The 19648-nt window shown below is 44.0% G+C and overlaps 2 protein-coding genes across 2 annotated transcripts; both read right to left on the bottom strand.

Annotated features, from left to right (window-relative positions):
- Positions 1 to 1289: 1289 nt before the first annotated feature.
- LOC117838387 (glutathione S-transferase F11) lies at positions 1290 to 8730 on the bottom strand. Its single transcript, XM_034718393.2, has 3 exons — positions 8437 to 8730; positions 7665 to 8101; positions 1290 to 1848 (listed from the first exon to the last, which is right to left on the bottom strand). Exons 1-3 carry the CDS (start codon positions 8636 to 8638, stop codon positions 1528 to 1530), a joined length of 960 nt encoding a protein of 319 aa, XP_034574284.2. The 5' UTR covers positions 8639 to 8730; the 3' UTR covers positions 1290 to 1527.
- Positions 8731 to 9575: 845 nt separating this feature from the next.
- LOC117838386 (F-box/LRR-repeat protein 10) lies at positions 9576 to 12563 on the bottom strand. Its single transcript, XM_034718392.2, has 4 exons — positions 12269 to 12563; positions 11958 to 12163; positions 11724 to 11817; positions 9576 to 11382 (listed from the first exon to the last, which is right to left on the bottom strand). Exons 1-4 carry the CDS (start codon positions 12461 to 12463, stop codon positions 9961 to 9963), a joined length of 1917 nt encoding a protein of 638 aa, XP_034574283.1. The 5' UTR covers positions 12464 to 12563; the 3' UTR covers positions 9576 to 9960.
- Positions 12564 to 19648: the final 7085 nt, after the last annotated feature.

Raw genomic sequence — 19648 nt, 5'->3', positions numbered from 1 at the left:
TGATAGGCAGGTATTTATGCAGACGGATAATGTGCTTGCCTTGCCGCGGAGGATTACAGGACGGCAGGGAAAGAGAAAGGCCTCAAAGCTAAAGAGCGTCTGGATTCTTGCTTGGAGCAACCATGCATGCTGTCTCCAGGAGAAGCAAAAAGATTGTGCAGAAACGATCGAGCCCCATGTGTTCATGATGTGATCCTTTAACAATGGGGTGAGCAATACGAAAGATCTGTGAGAGAGTACCGAATTGAATACTGCAAAGAAGGGTTTTGTGGGTGGATTTTGTACGGAATTGGCGCCAAAGATGAGGCTGGTGGCTTATGTCGGGGGTACAAGAATAACTGGGTATCTAGCTAGGGCTTTATTTGATCAAAGCTAGGTTCTGAATAAATCCTTTTATTAAGATAAGGGACTGCGAATTCGATCTGATTTCACCTAGAAACGTATTTTCAGCTGGATGCGTTCCTTTGCGTGTTAACAGGTAAAGTAATCGGCAGCACAAAGATAAAGATAGATCTGATCAAGTTGCAGCTACGATATGTCCCAAGAACTAGAGCTTCTTCCTGTGGTGCTGTGATGGCAATGACATACTGGCCGATCGGTCACTGCGTGCGACGTGCTAGAGTGCGAGAATGGCCAATTCCAGTAAATTTCGAGGATGCTAGTCTATTTCGTTCTTTGGTACAAATGCACAAATGAATTTTCAGATTCGCTCTTGTAACTCGTTCACTGTACAAATGCTCAATGGATTTTCAGATTCGCTAAGGTTTTCTCACAAACTTAGATTCGCTAACGGAAATTCCCCATGGGAAAAAAAAATCTCAGACGCAAAATAAACAACTGTGGCTCGTTTTCAAGAACTCGGCTTGGTTGTCAGCATGTTCCTCAAGGAATCAGCTCGGCTGTGAGTTTGGTTGCTTTGGACGGTTCGATGTTCCACAAACATCTGCAAAAGTTAACTGATGGCCTTTAGTCAAGCAGACACTGTGCTTCTTGTACTTTGTTATCTTGCAAGTACCTTCGAGTTCAAAATCCTTCTTGCACTTTCGAATCATCTAAAGCCCTCAAACTTGATGTCGCATTGCAGCATCCAATCAAATCAAAGGGGCATCAGACTAGGCATTTGATTTATCAAAACAAAAGGAATCCCAACTGACAAGTTAGAACGGACTTTCTACTATATTTCTCGACACCATCAGTAAAAATTAAGCACACGTCACATGGTAAAAGATGGAGGTCCTATGTGATGATAATTTGGAGCAAGGGTGAAACAGGCAATAATTCACAAAATGTAGGACAAACGGACAATTTTATTAATCAGGGATCAGTGGACACATGGAGGTAAATGCGTTTCAGAACAAAATGATCATACATCACTGTACGGCTCCATATTATTTTGGTTGACACGACAACACTGATGGGTGAAACAATGGGATTACTAAAGAATACTGCACCGTAGAAGGCAGACTGACACAAACAATGAAGCCATTGAAGATAAATGCGTCGATCCTTGCTCACAAAATTAAGCCATTACTCGAATGCACCGGGATGCTCCTTCTGCATCTTGGCGACCTGCGCCCATGCCTCGCGCTTTGAAATTTTTTCGTACCACTTTGCCACGTTCTTCTTGTTAGTGAAGAGCTTCCTTCCTCTCTCAGTATTCACGATATAATGTGAGTTTGGAAGGTGAGAAAGGTCAGCCAAGGTGAATTCATCGCCAGCCAGGTATTCATTCTTTGAGAGTATTTCATCATAAACATCGAGGACCTGCTTCAGTTTATCCTCATTTTCAGCAATAACAGCATAGTCCTGACGAACGCCCAGATGGCTGAGATGAGGAACGAATGCCAGCTGAAAGACAAGTGCAGAGCTGGGAGGGCCGAAGTTTTGAGCTTCTGCCTGAAGCCACTGTTCTATTGATGCCCGTTCTAGAGCCCCAGATCCATAAAGGCTCCTGTTTCCATCATTTGGAAACTGGTTACAGACATACCGGCATATATCCCTTGAATCTGCACAAAAAAGGTTCGCCTTTCAATACTCTACAGAAAATGGAACCAAGAATTCTATGTTATCGTATAAGCTGGTGTGTATTCATGTACACTTACGAACGAGAGTGTTGTCACCATGCTTCAAGGTCACTTGCCCATTTGGATCCTGCAAATGATAAATGGAATAAATGTGACTTCGAACTTATTTGAGAATTGAAACTAAACAAGAAAAAGACTGTTGTAAGTGCCTCACCCGCAGCCTAATGAACTCAGGAAGCTTGTGATGTGTCTTAAATGTATCAATGCGGACAAGCTCAAATTCCAATTTCTTCTCAAAGAGGCATGTCAGAACTCTGGCAACATCAGTAGATGCCGGCTGGCCAAATACTTGCAAGCCCGCTGCCATGCTTCCTTTTGATTTGCTTGATCTCTTGCTCGAGCTGTGAAATGACAATGAGGGATGATGACAATCAGTCTCACTACCAGGTATTTAAAGAAACAAAAAAGAAGAAATGCTTGCCTTGCTACCTTACACCACATAAATGGAAAAGGGAAAGTGTAAAGACAAAGGGGAAGGTATGGATTCTTGCTTGCAACAATCATATTGTCTCTACCAGCAAACCATGCATACAAAGTGGCCTTATTTATTTTCAGTTCAGACTTTCTGCACTGCAGTGAAACATCCAATATATAGAATGGAAGTTAGGGAGACTGCACAATGCATAGAAGGTTTATGATCATGTGTTATGACTTATGAGAATTAGCTTCAGATAAATAAGAATAATGGCGTCAAGTAACATCAGTAAAGAGGACCTTGTAACTTCTGTCAGGGTACAAGAATAAGGTTTTGGGCAAAAGCAGTGTCCCTGGTATGGAGTCAGATAGAATCCAAATGTTAAATGGATGCAAGTTAAGAACAAAGGACATGTCTAGATGTGCTTAGGTTTTAAAATAGAATAAAGAACATGCCAGCACGTGCTTACACTTTAAACCAGGTATTTCAGTAGTTACAAAAAACACAGTTGATTTGTCAGAACTAATGCATGTAAAAAATATGAATGACCACCTGAGCTGTTTGCTTCTTTAACATGAGATAATTGACATTACAGATAGCGGTATTACGTGTGATTGTAAATGAAGTGGGAAAATCCATTGAACCAAAGCAAAAGGTTGATAGAATTTGCAGTTCATTCCGAGCAGCATGAGTAGTCACTTTCTGTCTTCAGCTTCATCCTGTAGCAACAGCTTACAGTATAAGTAAATTCTTTGAAAAATTTTAATGCATTTCTCAAGAACCATTAACTCTGCCTATGTTGTCTCAACATAGCAAGTCCCAAGCCCTAGTAAAGGAGGAGGGTTGTGATAGGCTTGGCTAGCCAACGTTAAACCTAGCCATTCTGATGGAGATGAAACCCAAGAGAAATCCGTTGGGGGCGTAACCTTCTTAGCGACGCGCCATATCGGAACCCGGGTACGGTGTTAAATGGGCAAGGGCTGGGTCGTCTCCCCCTTGGTGATGAGCCGTGTCGCGATCTGGGCATGGTAAGTGAGCAAGGATCGGGTCGTCATTTCCTTAGTGGCACGCTACATCGGCGCCCGGGTGTAGTGAAAAATGAGCAAGGGTCTTTGGTGCGAAGGGCAAGAAAGCTAGTCAAACCAACTAGGATTCGTGTAGGTAGTTGGAATGTAGGGTCTCTTATAGGTAAGTTAAGAGAGTTAGTTGACGTAGCGACTAAGAGGCGTGTAAATATCTTATGCGTTCAAGAGACTAAATGGAAGGGCCAAAAGGCGAAGGAGGTGGACAATACCGATTTCAAGCTTTGGTACACAGGGACAGCTGCAAATAGAAATGGAGTGGGAGTTTTGATTGACAAGAGTCTCAAGGATGGAGTGGTGGACGTGAGAAGGCAAGGGGATAGGATTATCCTAGTTAGGCTTGTCGTTGGTGATATGGTCCTAAACGTAGTTAGTGCGTATGCCCCCAAGTAGGCTACGATGAGAGTGCTAAGGCTATGTTTAGTTCCCCCAAAACTCCCAACTTTGACACTATGCAAAAAGAAGATTCCCCATCACATCAAACTTGCAGTACATGCATGGAGTACTAAATGTAGACGAAATCAAAAACTAATTGCACAGTTTTGTTGTACTTTGCGAGACGAATCTTTTGAGCCTAATTAGTCAATATTTGGATAATAATTCACAAATACAAACGAAACACTACAGTGTGCTACAGTGCTACAACAGTAATTTTGCACCTCCAAACTTTGGGCAACTAAACAAGGCCTAAGAGGCTTTTTTTGGGAAGATTTAGATAGCCTGGTTAGAACTGTACCTTCTAGCGAGAAGCTTTTCATAGGAGGAGATCTTAATGGGTATGTAGGTACAACAAGTGCAGGCTTTGAGGCAGTTCATGGAGATCTTGGGTATGGTAGTAGGAATCAAGAGGGAGAGGAAGTCTTGGACTTTGCAGTAGCTTTTGACTTGATGATAGCGAACACTTTCTTTAGGAAGAGACGGTCCCATTTAGTGACTTTTAGTAGTGGCCAACACTATAGCCAGATTGACTTTATCCTCACAAGAAGAGAGGATAAACGGGCATGCTTAGATTGCAAGGTGATACAAGGGGAACGTGTTGTTTCTCAACATAAGCTTGTGATGGCGGACTTTCGTTTTCAGATGCGCGCACGCTGGGATAAACAAGCCAAGATTGCAAGAACATTGTGGTGGAAACTGAAAGAGGAGATGTCAAAGGTCTTCAAGGAAAGGGTAATCAAAGAGGACCCTTGGAAGGAAGGAGAGGACGCAAACAACATGTGGGAGAAGATGGCAAGCTGCATTCGGAAGGTGGCCTCGGAGGTGCTTGGAGTGACCAAGGGGGGTAGAGGCGTAGATAAAGATACTTGGTGGTGGAATGAGAAAGTCCAAAGTACTATTAAGGAGAAGAAAGAATGCTATAGGCGCTTGTTCCATGACAGGAGTGTGGACAACATAGAGAAGTACAAGGAGGCAAAGAAGATCGCAAAGCGAGCTGTAAGTGTGGCGAAGGGTAGGGCATATGAGGATCTTTACCAACGATTAGGTATGAAGAAAGGATAGAAGGATATCTATAGGATGGCTAAGGTTCAAGAGAGAAAGACGAGGGACTTCAACCAAGTTAAGTGCATTAAGGATGAAGTGGAGAACATCTTAGTAAAGGAGGATGAGATGAAACATAAATGACAAGAGTATTTTGACAAATTGTTCAATGGTGAGAATGAGAACACAACCTTGCAGTTGGATGACTCTTTTGATGACACCAACAGGCACTTTGTGTGAAAGATCCAAGAATCTGAGGTCGGAGAGGCGTTGAAAAGTGGTAAGGCGATGGACCCGAATGGTATCCCAATTAAGGTGTGGAGATGCCTCAGGGATATAGCCATAGTATGGCTAACCAAGTTGTTCAACCATATTTTTCGGTCGAATAAGATGCCGGAAGAGTGGAGGAGAAGTATATTGGTACCAATATACAAGAATAAGGGAGATATTTAAAGTTGTACTAATTATCGAGGAATTAAGTTGATGAGCTATGGGAGAGAGTTATCGAGCATAGTTTGAGAAGGATAACACGGGTCTCTATGAACCAATTTGGTTTCATGCCTGGAAGGTCAACCATGGAAGCTATTTTCTTAATAAGACAAGTTATGGAGCGGTATAGGGAGAAGAAGACTACACATGGTTTTCATTGATTTGGAGAAGGCGTATGACAAAATACTAAGGAATGTTATGTGGTGGGCTTTGGACAAACATAAAGTCCCAACGAAGTACGTTGGATTTATTAAGGACATGTACAACAATGTTGTAACTAGAGTCTGAACAAGTGATGGCGACACAGATAACTTTCCAATTAGAGTAGGACTGCATCAAGGGTCTGCTTTGAGCCCTTATCTATTTGCCTTGGTGATGGATGAGGTAACAAGGGACACTCAAGGGGATATCCCTTGGTGTATGCTCTTCGCAGATGATGTAGTGCTAGTTGATCAAAGTCGAGCAGGAGTAAATAGGAAACTGGAGTTGTGGCGGGAGACCCTAGAGTCAAAAAGTTTTAGACTCAACAGAACTAAAACTGAATATATGAGATGTGACTTTGGCACTACTACACATGAGGAGGGAGATGCCAGTTTGGAAAGCCAAGTAGTGCCCACGAAGGATACATTTCGATATTTAGGATCAATGCTACAACAAGATGGGGATATTGATGATGATGTTAGCCATAGAATCAAAGCGGGGTGGATGAAATAGCGCCAAGCATCAGGAATTTTATATGACAAGTGGGTACTATTGAAGCTAAAAGGCAAGTTTTATAGGACGGCGATTAGACCTGCAATTGTATGGTGCAGAATGTTGGTCCACAAAAAGACGACATGTGATGTTAGTCATAGAATCAAAGCGGGGTGGATGAAATAGCGCCAAGCATCAAGAATTTTATATGACAAGTGGGTACTATTGAAGCTAAAAGGCAAGTTTTATAGGACGGCGATTAGACCTGCAATTGTACGGTGCAGAATGTTGGTCTACAAAAAGATGACATGTCCAACAGATAAGTGTTGCGGAAATGTATATGTTGCGTTGGATTTGTGGTCATACGAGAAGGGATCGAGTCCAGAATGAGGATATACATGATAGGTTAGGGGTAGCACCAATTGAAGAAAAGCTTATCCAACACCGGCTGAGATGGTTTGGACATGTCCAACGAAGGCCTCCGGAGGCACCGGTGCGTAGTGGAACCCTAAGGCGTAACAGTAATGTGAAGAGAGGTAGAGGAAGACCAAAATTGACATGGGAAGAGGCAATAAAAGGAGATTTAAAGGGATGGAATATACTCAAAGATTTAGCCCTGGATAAAAGTGATTGTAAAACAGCTATTTATGTGCCCGAACCCTGATTTGTGGCTCTTGTTGGGTTTCAACTCTAGCCTACCCCAACTTGCTTGGGACTGAAAGGCTACGTTGTTGTATTTCTCAAGAACCATTGTCCAATAACCATGCCTTCAATTTTTCTTGGGTCCATAACTATATAATCCTTCAATTGCTCATACAGTTGCTGCAAGCCAGAAAACTAGATGTTGCTAACTTATTTGAAACATTATCAATTAGAATTCTTGGATTAGACAACAAGCCAAAACATTTCTGCTCTTGCATCACCTTGCATATGTGGCACACATTTGCAACATCAGCTGAAGGTCTGAAACTACATGTGAGCAGGTAGCTAGAACAACCCACTTGAAGTTACAGAATAGTGCACCATATTTTTGGTATTCATAGATATAGAATATGTTGATTCAGCAGTTGCATGTTGGATATATGAGGGAGGATACATTCATCAGCATTCTGAATCAAGCTCTTGAGTTAGTGCATTTGCAATGGAATCAGATTATTCATACCCATTCATTATCTGGATGGCTAGACCATATGCATAATTGTACAAACATGGATAAAGTCGAGGACCAGGGGAAAAAAAAAGATTCAGCCATACATATAGTCAACCATACCATAAAGATGGATAGCAGAACAACATGAAATGGTACAAACACGACCAAGTTGATGACAACATGAAGAATGCAACTAATTGCCATCAAAAGGTGCTCAAAGAAAAACAACAGAGACTCTAAGAGGGCCCCGGTGCGCTCTGCATCTCAATAACCTTCTTCCATGTAGGACGCGCCGAGACATCATCCCACCACCTAGCCAGGTTCTTTCTCTCAGTGATTAACCCAGCCTTGCTGGTCCTGTTCACAAGGAAATCTGCATTGGGCAAGTGAACAAGGTCGGCCAGGGAGAATTCATCACCAGCGAAGTACTGGCTCTCCCCCAGCCGTTGGTCATACACATCAAGCACCTTAGCGAGCTTCACTTCATTCTGCTCAACCACGGCCATGTCAGTGGCCCTGCCCATCATTGGTGCAAATGCAAGCTGGAAGATAATAGCCAAGCTCGGTGGGTTAAAGCTCTGGCCTTCAGCCTCTATCCATTGTTCAATGGCAGCACGGCCAACTGCACCATCTTCTTTCTTGCCAAGGAGGGCCTTGTTGCCACGGTCTGCATACTGGTCGCATATGTAACGGCAAATAGCCCTTGACTCTGCCAAAGATACAATGCATAAAGACTGTGGCCATCTAATATCTTGGTTGATTTTATCAGTTACAGTTAAGCATACATACACGCAAGTGACTGATAGAATATATTCTAATTTTGCAAAATATTACAGTTCTGCTTCAGCAACTAACTGGGAAGCATGCAGGATTACGGAGCTGTAAAATTCGCATACTTATTGACGAAATTATTTTCTCAATAGTGAAACTGTGAAGTTTGGGTACGCTCCTGCAATGCTTATGCCCTGAACCATTACAGAAACGCGAGGATAGTAGTGGGGATGCAACAGGACTAGTAGAAGAAGAAATGGGAGATGGAGGTACCAAAGACGGTGGTGAGGTGGTCCTTGAAGGCGGGGACCTGGCCGAAGGGCTGGAGCTTGAGGAAGGAAGGCGACTTGTGCTCGCCCTTGGACATGTCCACCGGCTCGATCTGGAACGGCACGTCCTTCTCCAGGAGGCAGGCCGCCACGCGCGCCACCGCCGGTGAGATCACCGGCCCGTACACCGTCACAGGCGCCGCCATCGCCTCGCCGCCGTCGGAGACCTAAGCGGAGGAGCGGGTCGATGGGATAAGGTAGATTCTTTGCTGCCGACAGTGGAGGGCTGTTTCTGTTTGGCGGAGGCTCATTTTATTGAGAATCGCTTCAGGTCAACTGTTTGATTTGATTCTCTCAATTCAACTAGTTTTTCCATATTCACATTCTCATGATATCAAATCGAAGAGGAAAAGGAATTCTGCAAGTAAGATATGAGACATTTTTGAAACAACAGAGTTTGAAATGAATTTTGGGTAACAAGTACGAACTTCCTTGCATTCCAACAAGGTTAAATATAGGCACGAAAAAAAAAAGATATTAGTGCTCTCGCCCCTTTTATGAAGTTAAATTGTGATTTTGGGGTGAGCAGCAAAGATAGGAAAAAGTGAGAAGGATCTCGTTACCTTATTTTATTAGATGGATTATTGACACGGTCTTCGGGACCCGATAACGATAGGTTATCAGTACCTTATATAAGTAACAAACATATTATTAAAAACATAGGGAGGATACACTTTACGACTCCTGGAGATCAATCTAATTATATTTAATATAAATTGACTCAATTACGTATCCTTTTTTTAACAAGGCATGTTCCTTTTATTTGCGTAAGGCTTTGACCAACAATCACTCTATTAATTTAAATGTATTTTTAGGAGAAATCTAATAACAACAAATTTGTATCACAAAAATTATACAATAATCAAGTAATTTTGGTCAAATGCTTATACTAATAAAACAAAACAAGGCTTATAAATAAAAACTGATAGAGCAAAATAGTAAGTTTATTTGTTTGTGACCAAAGGGAGTAAGATGGATTACTGTAACCAATGACACCATAAGTAACCATAGACACCATTTGAACATCACCACGTAAAATAGCTCAAGTACGAGTGGATATGTCAAATGAATAGAACAGCACACTAGCTTTACAAACATCACCATATAAAATAGCTTAAGCACGAGTGGATATGTCAAATTGGTAAAACAGCACGCTAGCTGTACAAACGACTGCCGTATGTGGCAAGGTCACAAAATAACTGGACCACAACAAAATCTGCTGGGCCGAGACCTGGAAATAGAATTAGAAAACCGCACGTTCCATATACATCGTGCAGATTCTGAATAACATACATAACAGTAACGTCAGGTTTGCCATACGCACAAGGAACGGCTACCCAAGGAATGGTATAATGAAAATATCTTTAACTGCTAGTACAACAACAGATCAACACAGCTGTTTCGAGCTAGGTGATCATATTTGGGTAAGCAACTATGGCGCACGACAACAGTTTGCCAAACGGTTTCCTCATTCTTCCATGATGGTGTCATCATCTGATACAGGTTCGCCATCCAAAAGCCACTGCTCAAGCTCATCCATATCGTCGTCATTGTGCCGATACCAGTCAGAATAGGTGTCCCAGAGCATAGTCCCCAATTCCTCACCACGGCACGCCATGTGTAAGAAAGGCCGGCTTCTAGCCAGGGCATCCACCATAACCCTATTCAGGCTACCTGTTATTCCCAGCCACCGCAATCTCGGGAAGTATGGCTTCTTAAACCATCTGGTTGCAAGCGGCGTGATCCCACCACAATCGTAAAGATCCAACAGCTGCAAGCTGCTGCCGTGAGTACCACCATCAACTTGCATAGATGCAAGAGCCATCACAGCGGCATCCCCAATTTTCGAATTCTCTCGCATTCGAAGCTCAATAAGAGGAGTTCGGCTCCTTGCTAACAACATGATGCCATCATCTGTGACACTTGGGATTCTTGAGATATCCAACACCTGTAAGCTCTGCTTTACAGAGCCAGCAAATAACAAGGGAATACAATCATTTGTTAGCTTCCGGCAACCCCTCAAAGACAAGGAAGTCAGAGGACATGTTCCAAGTCCCAGATATTTCAATGCTTCATCACTGATATCAGTACCATCCAATGACAGTGTCTGCAACTTGGGAAGGCAGCTAAGAGCTCTTACAGCTTCATCACCCAAACTGCGGCAGTCTCTAAGATCCAGTACATTGAGATCCTTGTTGAACGATAACCTCTCAATCCCAACATCAGTTAGGAGTTTGCACCATCTCAGACTCACATGTGTCAGGCAAAGAGAAGTGGCTATAATGTCATGGAAAACAAGATCAGTTAGATGGCTTCCATGAGACACCCTAAGCTTATGAAGACCAGAACAAGAGTGAATGATTGCCCTGAAACCAGTGTCCGTAACACGCGAGAAACCACCCAGACATACACTCTCAAGATTTGAGCACTTGTCAGCCATTAGCAGGATTCCGAGATCATTCACTCGCCGGAAGGATGTTACTAAAAACTCCTGACTTCGCATCAGAGAAATATGCTTCAGTTTGCCATGTGGATTAATTTGCTGCAGGCCAGCATTTGTGAGATCTGATGCTGATGTAGGCTCAATAATTGGTGCATCTTGCAGGTCCAGATGTGTTAATGATGGAAGGGCAACTGATATGGAACCAATCAAATGGTCCGTTATGAAATCCACAGTGAGGCATAGCTTTTGAAGGCTAGGAAAGAAGACCGGTGCCTTAACATAATCCATGTGTTGTCGTGCTTCCACAACAGCAGTCAGAAACTCAAGCAACATTATCATTGGAATATAACCGATCTCAAGGGACGATAGCCTTTGGGAAGCAGACGCCCACACATGACCAAAGTTGGGGTCGTCAAAAGTTGAGAAATCAAGTTCCAATCTCAGTGACTGGAAATGTGTACAAAGAAACAATGTCAGACTAATTCTAGATCAGTAAAGGTATGCATTCAAAGTACAGTCTGATCACGCTCAACAATGATTGATGATTCACATAAACATTATGGGGGGTGGCTCTGGCAAAAACTAACATGTAAAACAAGATACAGATCTCTGTATGTAAACCATAGACATTTTTTATATACGTTGACTTTAGTTAATTAATTGGACAATTAAACACTAGGAGTTGACCTGCATGGTTTCCTCAATTTGTGTAAAGAAATTAAAGAACGATTGCACTAATCTGTCGAGACACTAGTTACGAAATCAACCAGCTATAAGTTTTAACATACCTCTAGCTGAGAACACCCATTGAGCAATTCCTGTAGATCAGAGAAATTTACCACCAGCCCCCTACGCTCACCAAGAGAGTTGAGAGAAAGCACCCTGCGTGTGTAAGAAAATGTGCATTCAATATGGTAATATCAAACCGCACAACTGAAGTACTGAGACGAACAGAACGGATGCCGTACAAGCAAATAGTGAAGGTAGTGCATTGGATAGTAGTATAATCGAGAAAACAGTACCTGAGATCTCTGCAGGTGGCGCCAAGCTCACAGAGCAGTCGGCCGCTTATGTTGTCGCAGTTGAGCAGGAGCAGCTCGTGCAGGCTGGAGCGCGCGAGGCAGCCGATGGCGTCGTCCTCGAGACGAGCGCAGTCCAGGCGCAGGCTCCGCAGGCTCGGGTTCGGCGGCAGCAGCGGGCGCAGCAGGTCATGCGTCAGCGCCACCTCCTTGAATCAAATCACCCAAAACAACGGAAACGGGGAGCGCGTTAGTCTCTCAGACGCGGGGAGAAGCGAAGGTGAGAAGGCGCAGAGGGATGCGGGGGTACGGACGAGGAGGTGGAAGGAGGGGAGGAAGGCGAGCGCGTGGGAGGCGCAGGTGCGGAGGCCCCGGCAGGCGGCGGCGGCGAGGAGGAGGGAGCGGACGTCGAGGCGGGAGAGGATGGTAGCGACGACGGCGGCCGGGAGCGCGGCGTCCATCGGCGGCGGGCACGGCTCGATCGGATCTGGCGGGAGAGGCGGGGTCATGGTGGTGGGGGGGGGATTGCAGCAGATTGCTGCGTGTTGCGTTGGTGGGGAGATTGAGACGAGATGCGTGGTGTCGTGGGACGGTGGGGAGGGAGAGAAGTGAGAGAAAGAGATGGCGGTTTTTGAGGAGGCAGCAGCAGCGAAGAGATGGCCGTTGCTGCTTCGCGGAAGCTTCGTCTCGGATCGGATCACGGGGCCCACGCCCGCCGCATCGGGGTGGTTGCGGCGCGGGCCGTGCGGGCTGAGGCCCATTCTGAATTGCTGATGCTGACGTCGCTGCTCGTCTACGAATTTTCGTTTTTCCTCTCTCTACTCGCTCGTCGTCGGATTGATTATTTATTTATTTACGCTTGAAAACTCATGTAAACAGCTTGAAGGTTTTGTGCACGGTACGGATGCTCCGCGACAGCACCTATGCAGCCAAGATTGTTTATGCTTCATGCTTGTATTGTATAGCCGGGAGTCAACACGGCTGGTCTCAAATTTTTGGAGTAGCTTTTACAGCATGTTCTCAACAAAACAAATACACGAGACAAGTTCAAGCTGTACGCTCCGAGTTATTAAAAGATAAAGAAAAGTAAGAGTCGCGACCTGTATGCATGTATTTAGCAGAAGAGACATGGAATGCAAATTCATGGGCTGGTAGTTGATCGAGGCCCCGAATTGCAACCCGGGCCTTGTTTAGTTGCCTTGGTTGTCCAAAATTACTGTTGTAGCACTGTAGCACACTGTAGCGTTTTGTTTGTATTTGTGAATTATTGTCTAAATATTGACTAATTAGGCTCAAAGTACAACAAAACTGTGCAATTAGTTTTTGATTTCGTCTACATTTAGTACTCCATGCATGTACCGCAAGTTTGATGTGACGGGGAATCTTCTTTTTGCATAGTGTCAAAATTGGAAGTTTGGATGGAACTAAACAAGATCCGGGTGGAGCTGGAGCACCTCTACAATATCCCTGATCATCAATCCCAATATGGCAATACGCAGATGGAAGGCTCTGCATCTATGGCGTTGCAAAAATCAATGCAGAGCTACACGATGGTGCTTCTCTGAAGCCTCCTTTTGTTATGTGAACTTTCTGAACATTGTTGGCTTCTGTCTGCTAACTGGTTGCTCTGGAGCAATATGTGGCATCAGGACAAGGTGTGCTCCCAGTTGCACATGGATGTGGTGGACTGGTTGTGTTTGTTTCTCCCACCTGGGTAGCGTTCAGGAGTGACTTTAGAATTGAGCTTTGTGTTTAGACTTCGGAGGTGTTGATGCCTTTCCGAGCTAGTATGAGCTCAAGCGGAGCCTTCTAATGAACTCAAAACCGAATACAGAAATGGTAGATTTATGATAATGCATAGTACATTATTGTACAAGTGTGGCCCAGCTTGTTGACGCCCATGCTTAAGAAAGCTGCCCCTCTCTTAACTGCACATCACGTCCATCTTTATCCACCTTCCAATCACCAGAATGAATTAGGATTTTTTTTGTCTTGAACATGCTAAACACATCCAATGGAGTAATGAATACAACATAAAGCACCACTGTTTCATTGACACAGGAAATTCTCAGTTCAAAATTTTTGACATCTATTGTATCGACACTTTGTTGGGGAAAACTACTTGCGAGGTTGTGCGTCGCTTCAACTACCAGGAAGGAAGGGACCGGAAAATTGGGCTAAATTGTGTCCGGACATAAGCAAGAGGTCAAGGCATAGAAACCAAAAAAGAAGCTAGACATGTATAAACTTTGAAAATTAGTTAAGGAATTGTATATTATTATTGAGACGTATTGGAAAGAATTATTGGGAGAAAGAGTGGATAGAGTGGAAAGATAAAAAAATGTATAGAAACCGATTATAGTTATAATTAATAATTTTATTTACATTATATACATTATGTTATATAAAAAGCAGCTGTGAATTAGATGGGAAAGAGTGGAAAGATAAAAAAGGGATCAAATTTGGCAGCTAAGAAGCTTATTCACGAACACAAATGACAGCCAGAAAACAAATCGGACAAGATTGCGAAGAGGGGAAAGTAGAAGCAAAAATAAATAATGGAAGAACAAAAGGAAGAAGATGAACGCAAGTCCGCGATACTTACTCCCTCCGTTTCAAATTGTAGGTCATTTTAATTTTTTTAGAGAGTTAAATTATTTTATGTTTGATCAAAATTATAGAGAGGATTACAAAGATTTAAGGCACCGAAAATATATAGAAAAGATATATTTAATGAAGAATCTAATAGTACTTATTTTGTATAATAAATGTTAGTACCTTGTTGTATAAATTTGGTTAAACTTGAAATGTTTTGACTTTCCAAGAAAATTAAAATGACCTACAATTTGGAACGAAGGGAGTAACATGCAAACCTGTCCACCAATGTTTATGACCAAGTTTAAGTCGTCCCCGCCGTACATGAGAGCTGTATGTGCCAAATGCAATCACGCGGCCACACAATCGTTAATGACCTGTCAATAATTGCCAGTAGGAAGGTTTGGCCCGTCACTGACCTCTGCCAACCTCCTCTTTTTATCTTGATGCCTATCACCACGGATAGGCATCACCACCGATTTCAATTGAACCGATGATGATATCTGTTTTCACCATCGATTCTGAAGCCGGCAATGATGCTCCTTGTCACCACCGGTTGGTGGCTATAACATCATCGCCTCCATCCTCCACGCTCTATATAATGCCTCTAGCTACTCGTGGCATCAATACATCATCTACTCCAACAACAAGCCAAGCCCTCATCGTACTTGTGAAGAATAGGTGCAGCACCGTGTCTGATCAATGGCGGCTCAAGCAAGGCTGGAGGGAACGGTGAAGTCCTTCAATGAGCCGTTCAACGAGCCGGATGGGTTTGGGTCTTTGGGGTAGTTTCGTCCGTGCCCAATGGCGCCAGGGATTATGTGGTGCGCCGCTCAGATATCAAAACGGATGGCTCTGCTGGTCTGATCTTCGAGAGCCAGCGCGTGGAATTCACTGCGGGCACCGGGGACGATGGCAAGCCCGTTGCCCTTGACGGCGGTGAAGCTACTACCAAGAATGCGAGCAAGAAAGAGGTGATGTACTGATACATAGTAGTGGCCTTGTCTATGATGTCATCTAGTATTGCATTGCTAGTGTGTGATGGTGCACGTGTATGTTCGGTCTCATGCCATGTATTTACGTATGTCACAGGAGATGGTCTCTTGTGCTGTTTGAATAAAGAATCTTTATACGAGTTTTTTTGCCATGTAATGATGTAAGGAACATGCGCCATTTGTTTCAAATTATAGGTTATTTTTATTTTTATAAGTTCATAAATTTTATTATGAATTTAGACGTAGAGGGATTAATTATTACCTAGCATTGTGTCCATTTAGACAGGAAGGCGAAACAGTGCGGAAATATAACGGTAAGCAGATGCACCTTTAACCGCTACACGAAGGAACCGAGCTTGACTGAGTATGGAAAACTCACAGAAGTGGACTAACCAATCGCATCTTTCAGTTTTCTAGTTATTAACCTTCACTCCTTCGGAGTTCTCATTTGGAAACTATAGCAATTGGTATCAAGCTAGGGTGATGCCAGCAGAAAAATGACCCGTGGCGCACTCATATACAATTTTGAAGAAATATTGCCAATTTTAGACATCCAACCGCGATTTTGACCAAACCATCAAAACTTGTCAAAGTTGATGTGATATTGCTCCCTCGCATAAAATTACAAAACATAATTCAGTTTGTTCATTAGGATGAAACTTTGACCTACTGATAATATACCATCTATCTAATACAAAAATTATTATCATAAGTAAATACTTCCTCTGTCTTAAAACTTAAAATACAAAATTATAGATTTTATCTAAGTTAAAATATCTTTAGTTTGGGGCACACGTTTTTATACACTCGGTCCCAGAATATAGCTGGCGCTCAAATTTTGCCGCTGCCTGCTTGCTCGAATTCGAGCCGTCGGATGTGGCTGGTGATTCGTATGCAATTATTGGCTTCACTCGTTCTCAAAAAAAAAATTATTGGCTTCACTCATGGGCTGTTTCATTTACAGGGCTCATACTTTGCCTTTGTTGGGCTAATTTGTATGCCTGATTCGTGGGCTACAATTTTTAGAATTCACTCGTTTGCTTCTTTGTGGGCTTTTATTATATGGGTCTGATCCATGGGCTATTTTTAAAAAAATTGTTTTTTAACTTTCTCATAGACCTGACTTATATATTTATTAATGTTACTAGTAAATACGGGTGGATACCTAATATTTATAATCTAATATGATCATTTCATTTAGGTTGCTATCTTACTATGTCTTTATAGTGAACTTTTATAGTCTTCATAATTCCCTATCGGGCCCAATGAGTATTTCTTTTACTGTTCTTTCTTTTCCCTGGAATTTGTATTTTCTTTTACTGCATACATAATGAGAGAACCAAAATCTGATCAACACGACAACACGTACAGTATCAAAGAGACAATTTCGTCAAACCATCCTTGTAGACCAGGTTTCTATATAGATAAGATGAAATTGATTCTTTTAATAAAAAAAGTCGTCGTGCAGTTCATTCAGTTATAGCTTGAATTCTAAATATCTAGCACAGATGCAAATCAGGAAGTCGGCGGAATCAAACTGCAGTATACATGCAAACATATATGCACAAGAACCAGCAACATATCAACTCATAGTGTAATAATAATAATAATTTCGACAAAGCATCATTGTACACCAGGTATATATCCAGTTATGAGATGAAATTAATTTCCTTACAAAGCTCAAACTCTGAATATCTAGAACAGAAGCAGAGCAAGGAATCTGCAGAATCAAACTACAGTATACACTACCTTTCAGGCAAACTCGCAACTATTCCTTGAAAACTTGCATGAAATAATACAACAAATGTAGGATTAGCAGAGTACCTATTATATGGTGCCCACGCTTGCTTCCCCTTCCTTTCTTTCTTCAGAGGAAGAAGTAGCTGGTGAAAAAGATGAGGGTCTTGAGGATCAGCCATAGGAGTCAAGCCGCCTGTAGGCTTGGGAACACTGCGTAGAACTCCGCTGTATAATTAAGGTTGAGGCTATGGCCACTCTTGTAGTATTAGTAGTGTACTTTCTCTTTTACAATCTTATGTAAATTATTAATAAAAGTTGTATGAAATATGGATGTGATATTTTTTGTGAGAAGTGTCCGTATCATCTACTGATCCGAGGAATGATACGAATAACATTTGGGGTCCCTCTTTAAGGGCAGCCCCCACAAGGGCGGAGCTAGAAACTTGAATTTTGCTTTGTTGGGGATACAATAGTATTAAAATATTCAAAATTTTGTAGTGTAAATTCTAATTATGTTTTGTCTGATCATGAGACTTGAGAGACTACCTTAATTACTATGTACTCGAATGGCAGTGCTATCTATCACCTGCTGTAATGCTTGTGAACCTATTTTCCTATGTTTGTTCCAAATGGAAGGCCGTTTTGATGTTATGTGTGTACTGAGTTTTGATGCCAATGTGTGCATACGGCTACGCTGTGAATGGTTGCTTGAAAACTTAGTTGCCTTGAAGTCATATCTTATGCAGATGAATGTGTGTGCTGTGTACTTGTTGATTTGTCGATAGGCTATCAAGTATGTACTGATGGCTATACATATATTTGCCACAGCTGATCCTTATACATGCATCAAGGTACTAGACATCACCTTTGACACCATGGGTTAGGGAGATAGTGTCTACATATTCATTAATTATTTTATCTCTCTTCTAGACATCACCTTTTGACACTATGGGTTGGGACCGCCTGTATATGCTGCTTCCAGAATTGCAGATTTCTCGAGTCAACTCACCTCGAGTCAACTCACCTAGTTTGATTGAGATTTTCCCACTTGTGCTCCCCGCACTTTTCTCACTGCCTGTGCCTCCACTAGGACGTCACGGTCCGCGCACCGCGCTGCCGTGAGCTCCGGGGTGAACGGCATTGTTTGGCGGCCCCGGCTCTCGACCGGCGCGCGTGCCACGAACTCATGCTGCCCGAGAGCGCTTGGTGCCCGTGCGATTCAGGCCTTCACGTGTGCGACGGGATGAACGGCGGTGGCCTGGACTCTTACTTTCGACTGCAACGGCGGTGGCAGCGGAGTTAGCGGCTGGTGAGAACGCGCCGGCGCGGCGAGGCACTCGAAATTTACAGGCACGCCACCGTCTGCGTGGTGGCAAGGCCCAGCCGGAGGATCCGATAGAGTCTGCGCATCGATCGTAGGAGTTCGCCATCAGCACGGCCGGACAACCGCGTTCTCACCTCCAGCTCCGGTCAGCAAGCCGGTGGACGGCGGCCGGAAGGGCGGTGGCCGTCGCGAGGGGAGCGCATCAAGCGTGGGCGGAATTTCGTTCACCGTCCGGGTGGGCGGACGGTATTTCATTTACCGTCCACCCCTGGGGTCACAAGAATCGTCTGAGTGGGAACGAGCGGCAGGATCTGATCAGGCGGAGGCGAGCGGAGCGTCGTGTGGGCCGATACGTGGCCGAATAGACTCGGCCCAGCTCGATGCCGAGGCCAGGAAAATCAGTTGCCGCGTCCAGTTTGTCGCGGCGCACCGGCGCGCCAAAGATGGACCGCGCGCGGCGCCGGCCGCGAGACCGCCGTGCACGGTCATAGGATGACCACGACGACTCCTTGGTACACTCAGCCTTCAACCGGGATATTCATGACGCCGCGGGCGCCTGATGCCGTTGTTGCCAGGCCGCCGTTTCTGACGCCCATCTTGACCCGCCGGAAAATCCCAGCCGGAACGGGTCGAGCTGAATCTGCGAGGCGCCTGCTTTCCGTGCGGCAGGGACGACCGCGTTCTCTCACTGCCGGCACGGCGGCTCCCTGACCCGGCGGAGGGCGGTGGGGAGGACAAGTCCGGTGTGGCGGGGGTGGACGGTATTTCATTTACCCTCCACCCCTGGGGTCATGGCGTCCGTCGGATCGCGAACGAACGGCTGGATCCGAGCAGGCGGAGGCGAGCGTTTTAGCGTCGCGTGGGCCGATTTGCGGCAATAGGCCCAGTTTAGTGCTTTGGCCCAGAAAATGAAGCCGGCCATTTTGTCGCTGTCGTCTCCATAAAAAGACCCCACCAACGGCTTGTTTGGTTGGAGAGAATCGGTGGAAAGAAAATGGAGTTCAAAGAAGATTAAAATTATATTGTTTATTTGGTGGGTA

The sequence above is a fragment of the Setaria viridis genome, chromosome 9 (genome assembly GCF_005286985.2).
Source record: "Setaria viridis chromosome 9, Setaria_viridis_v4.0, whole genome shotgun sequence".
Taxonomy (NCBI): Eukaryota; Viridiplantae; Streptophyta; class Magnoliopsida; order Poales; family Poaceae; genus Setaria; species Setaria viridis.
This window is presented reverse-complemented; position numbering and strand designations above follow the sequence as displayed.

Excerpts from the sequence above, each read along its gene's own strand:
- LOC117838387 (XM_034718393.2), bottom strand. The coding sequence starts at position 8,638 with ATGGCGGCGCCTGTGACGGTGTACGGGCCGGTGATCTCACCGGCGGTG. Across the intron at positions 8,102-8,436 it reads CCACCTCACCACCGTCTTTG|AGTCAAGGGCTATTTGCCGT; the intron begins GTACCTCCATCT and ends TATCTTTGGCAG. Across the intron at positions 1,849-7,664 it reads CGCGTCCTACATGGAAGAAG|CTGGCATTCGTTCCTCATCT; the intron begins GTTATTGAGATG and ends CTTGTCTTTCAG.
- LOC117838386 (XM_034718392.2), bottom strand. The coding sequence starts at position 12,463 with ATGACCCCGCCTCTCCCGCCAGATCCGATCGAGCCGTGCCCGCCGCCG. Across the intron at positions 12,164-12,268 it reads TCCCCTCCTTCCACCTCCTC|GAGGTGGCGCTGACGCATGA; the intron begins GTCCGTACCCCC and ends ATTTGATTCAAG. Across the intron at positions 11,383-11,723 it reads ATGGGTGTTCTCAGCTAGAG|TCACTGAGATTGGAACTTGA; the intron begins GTATGTTAAAAC and ends ACACATTTCCAG.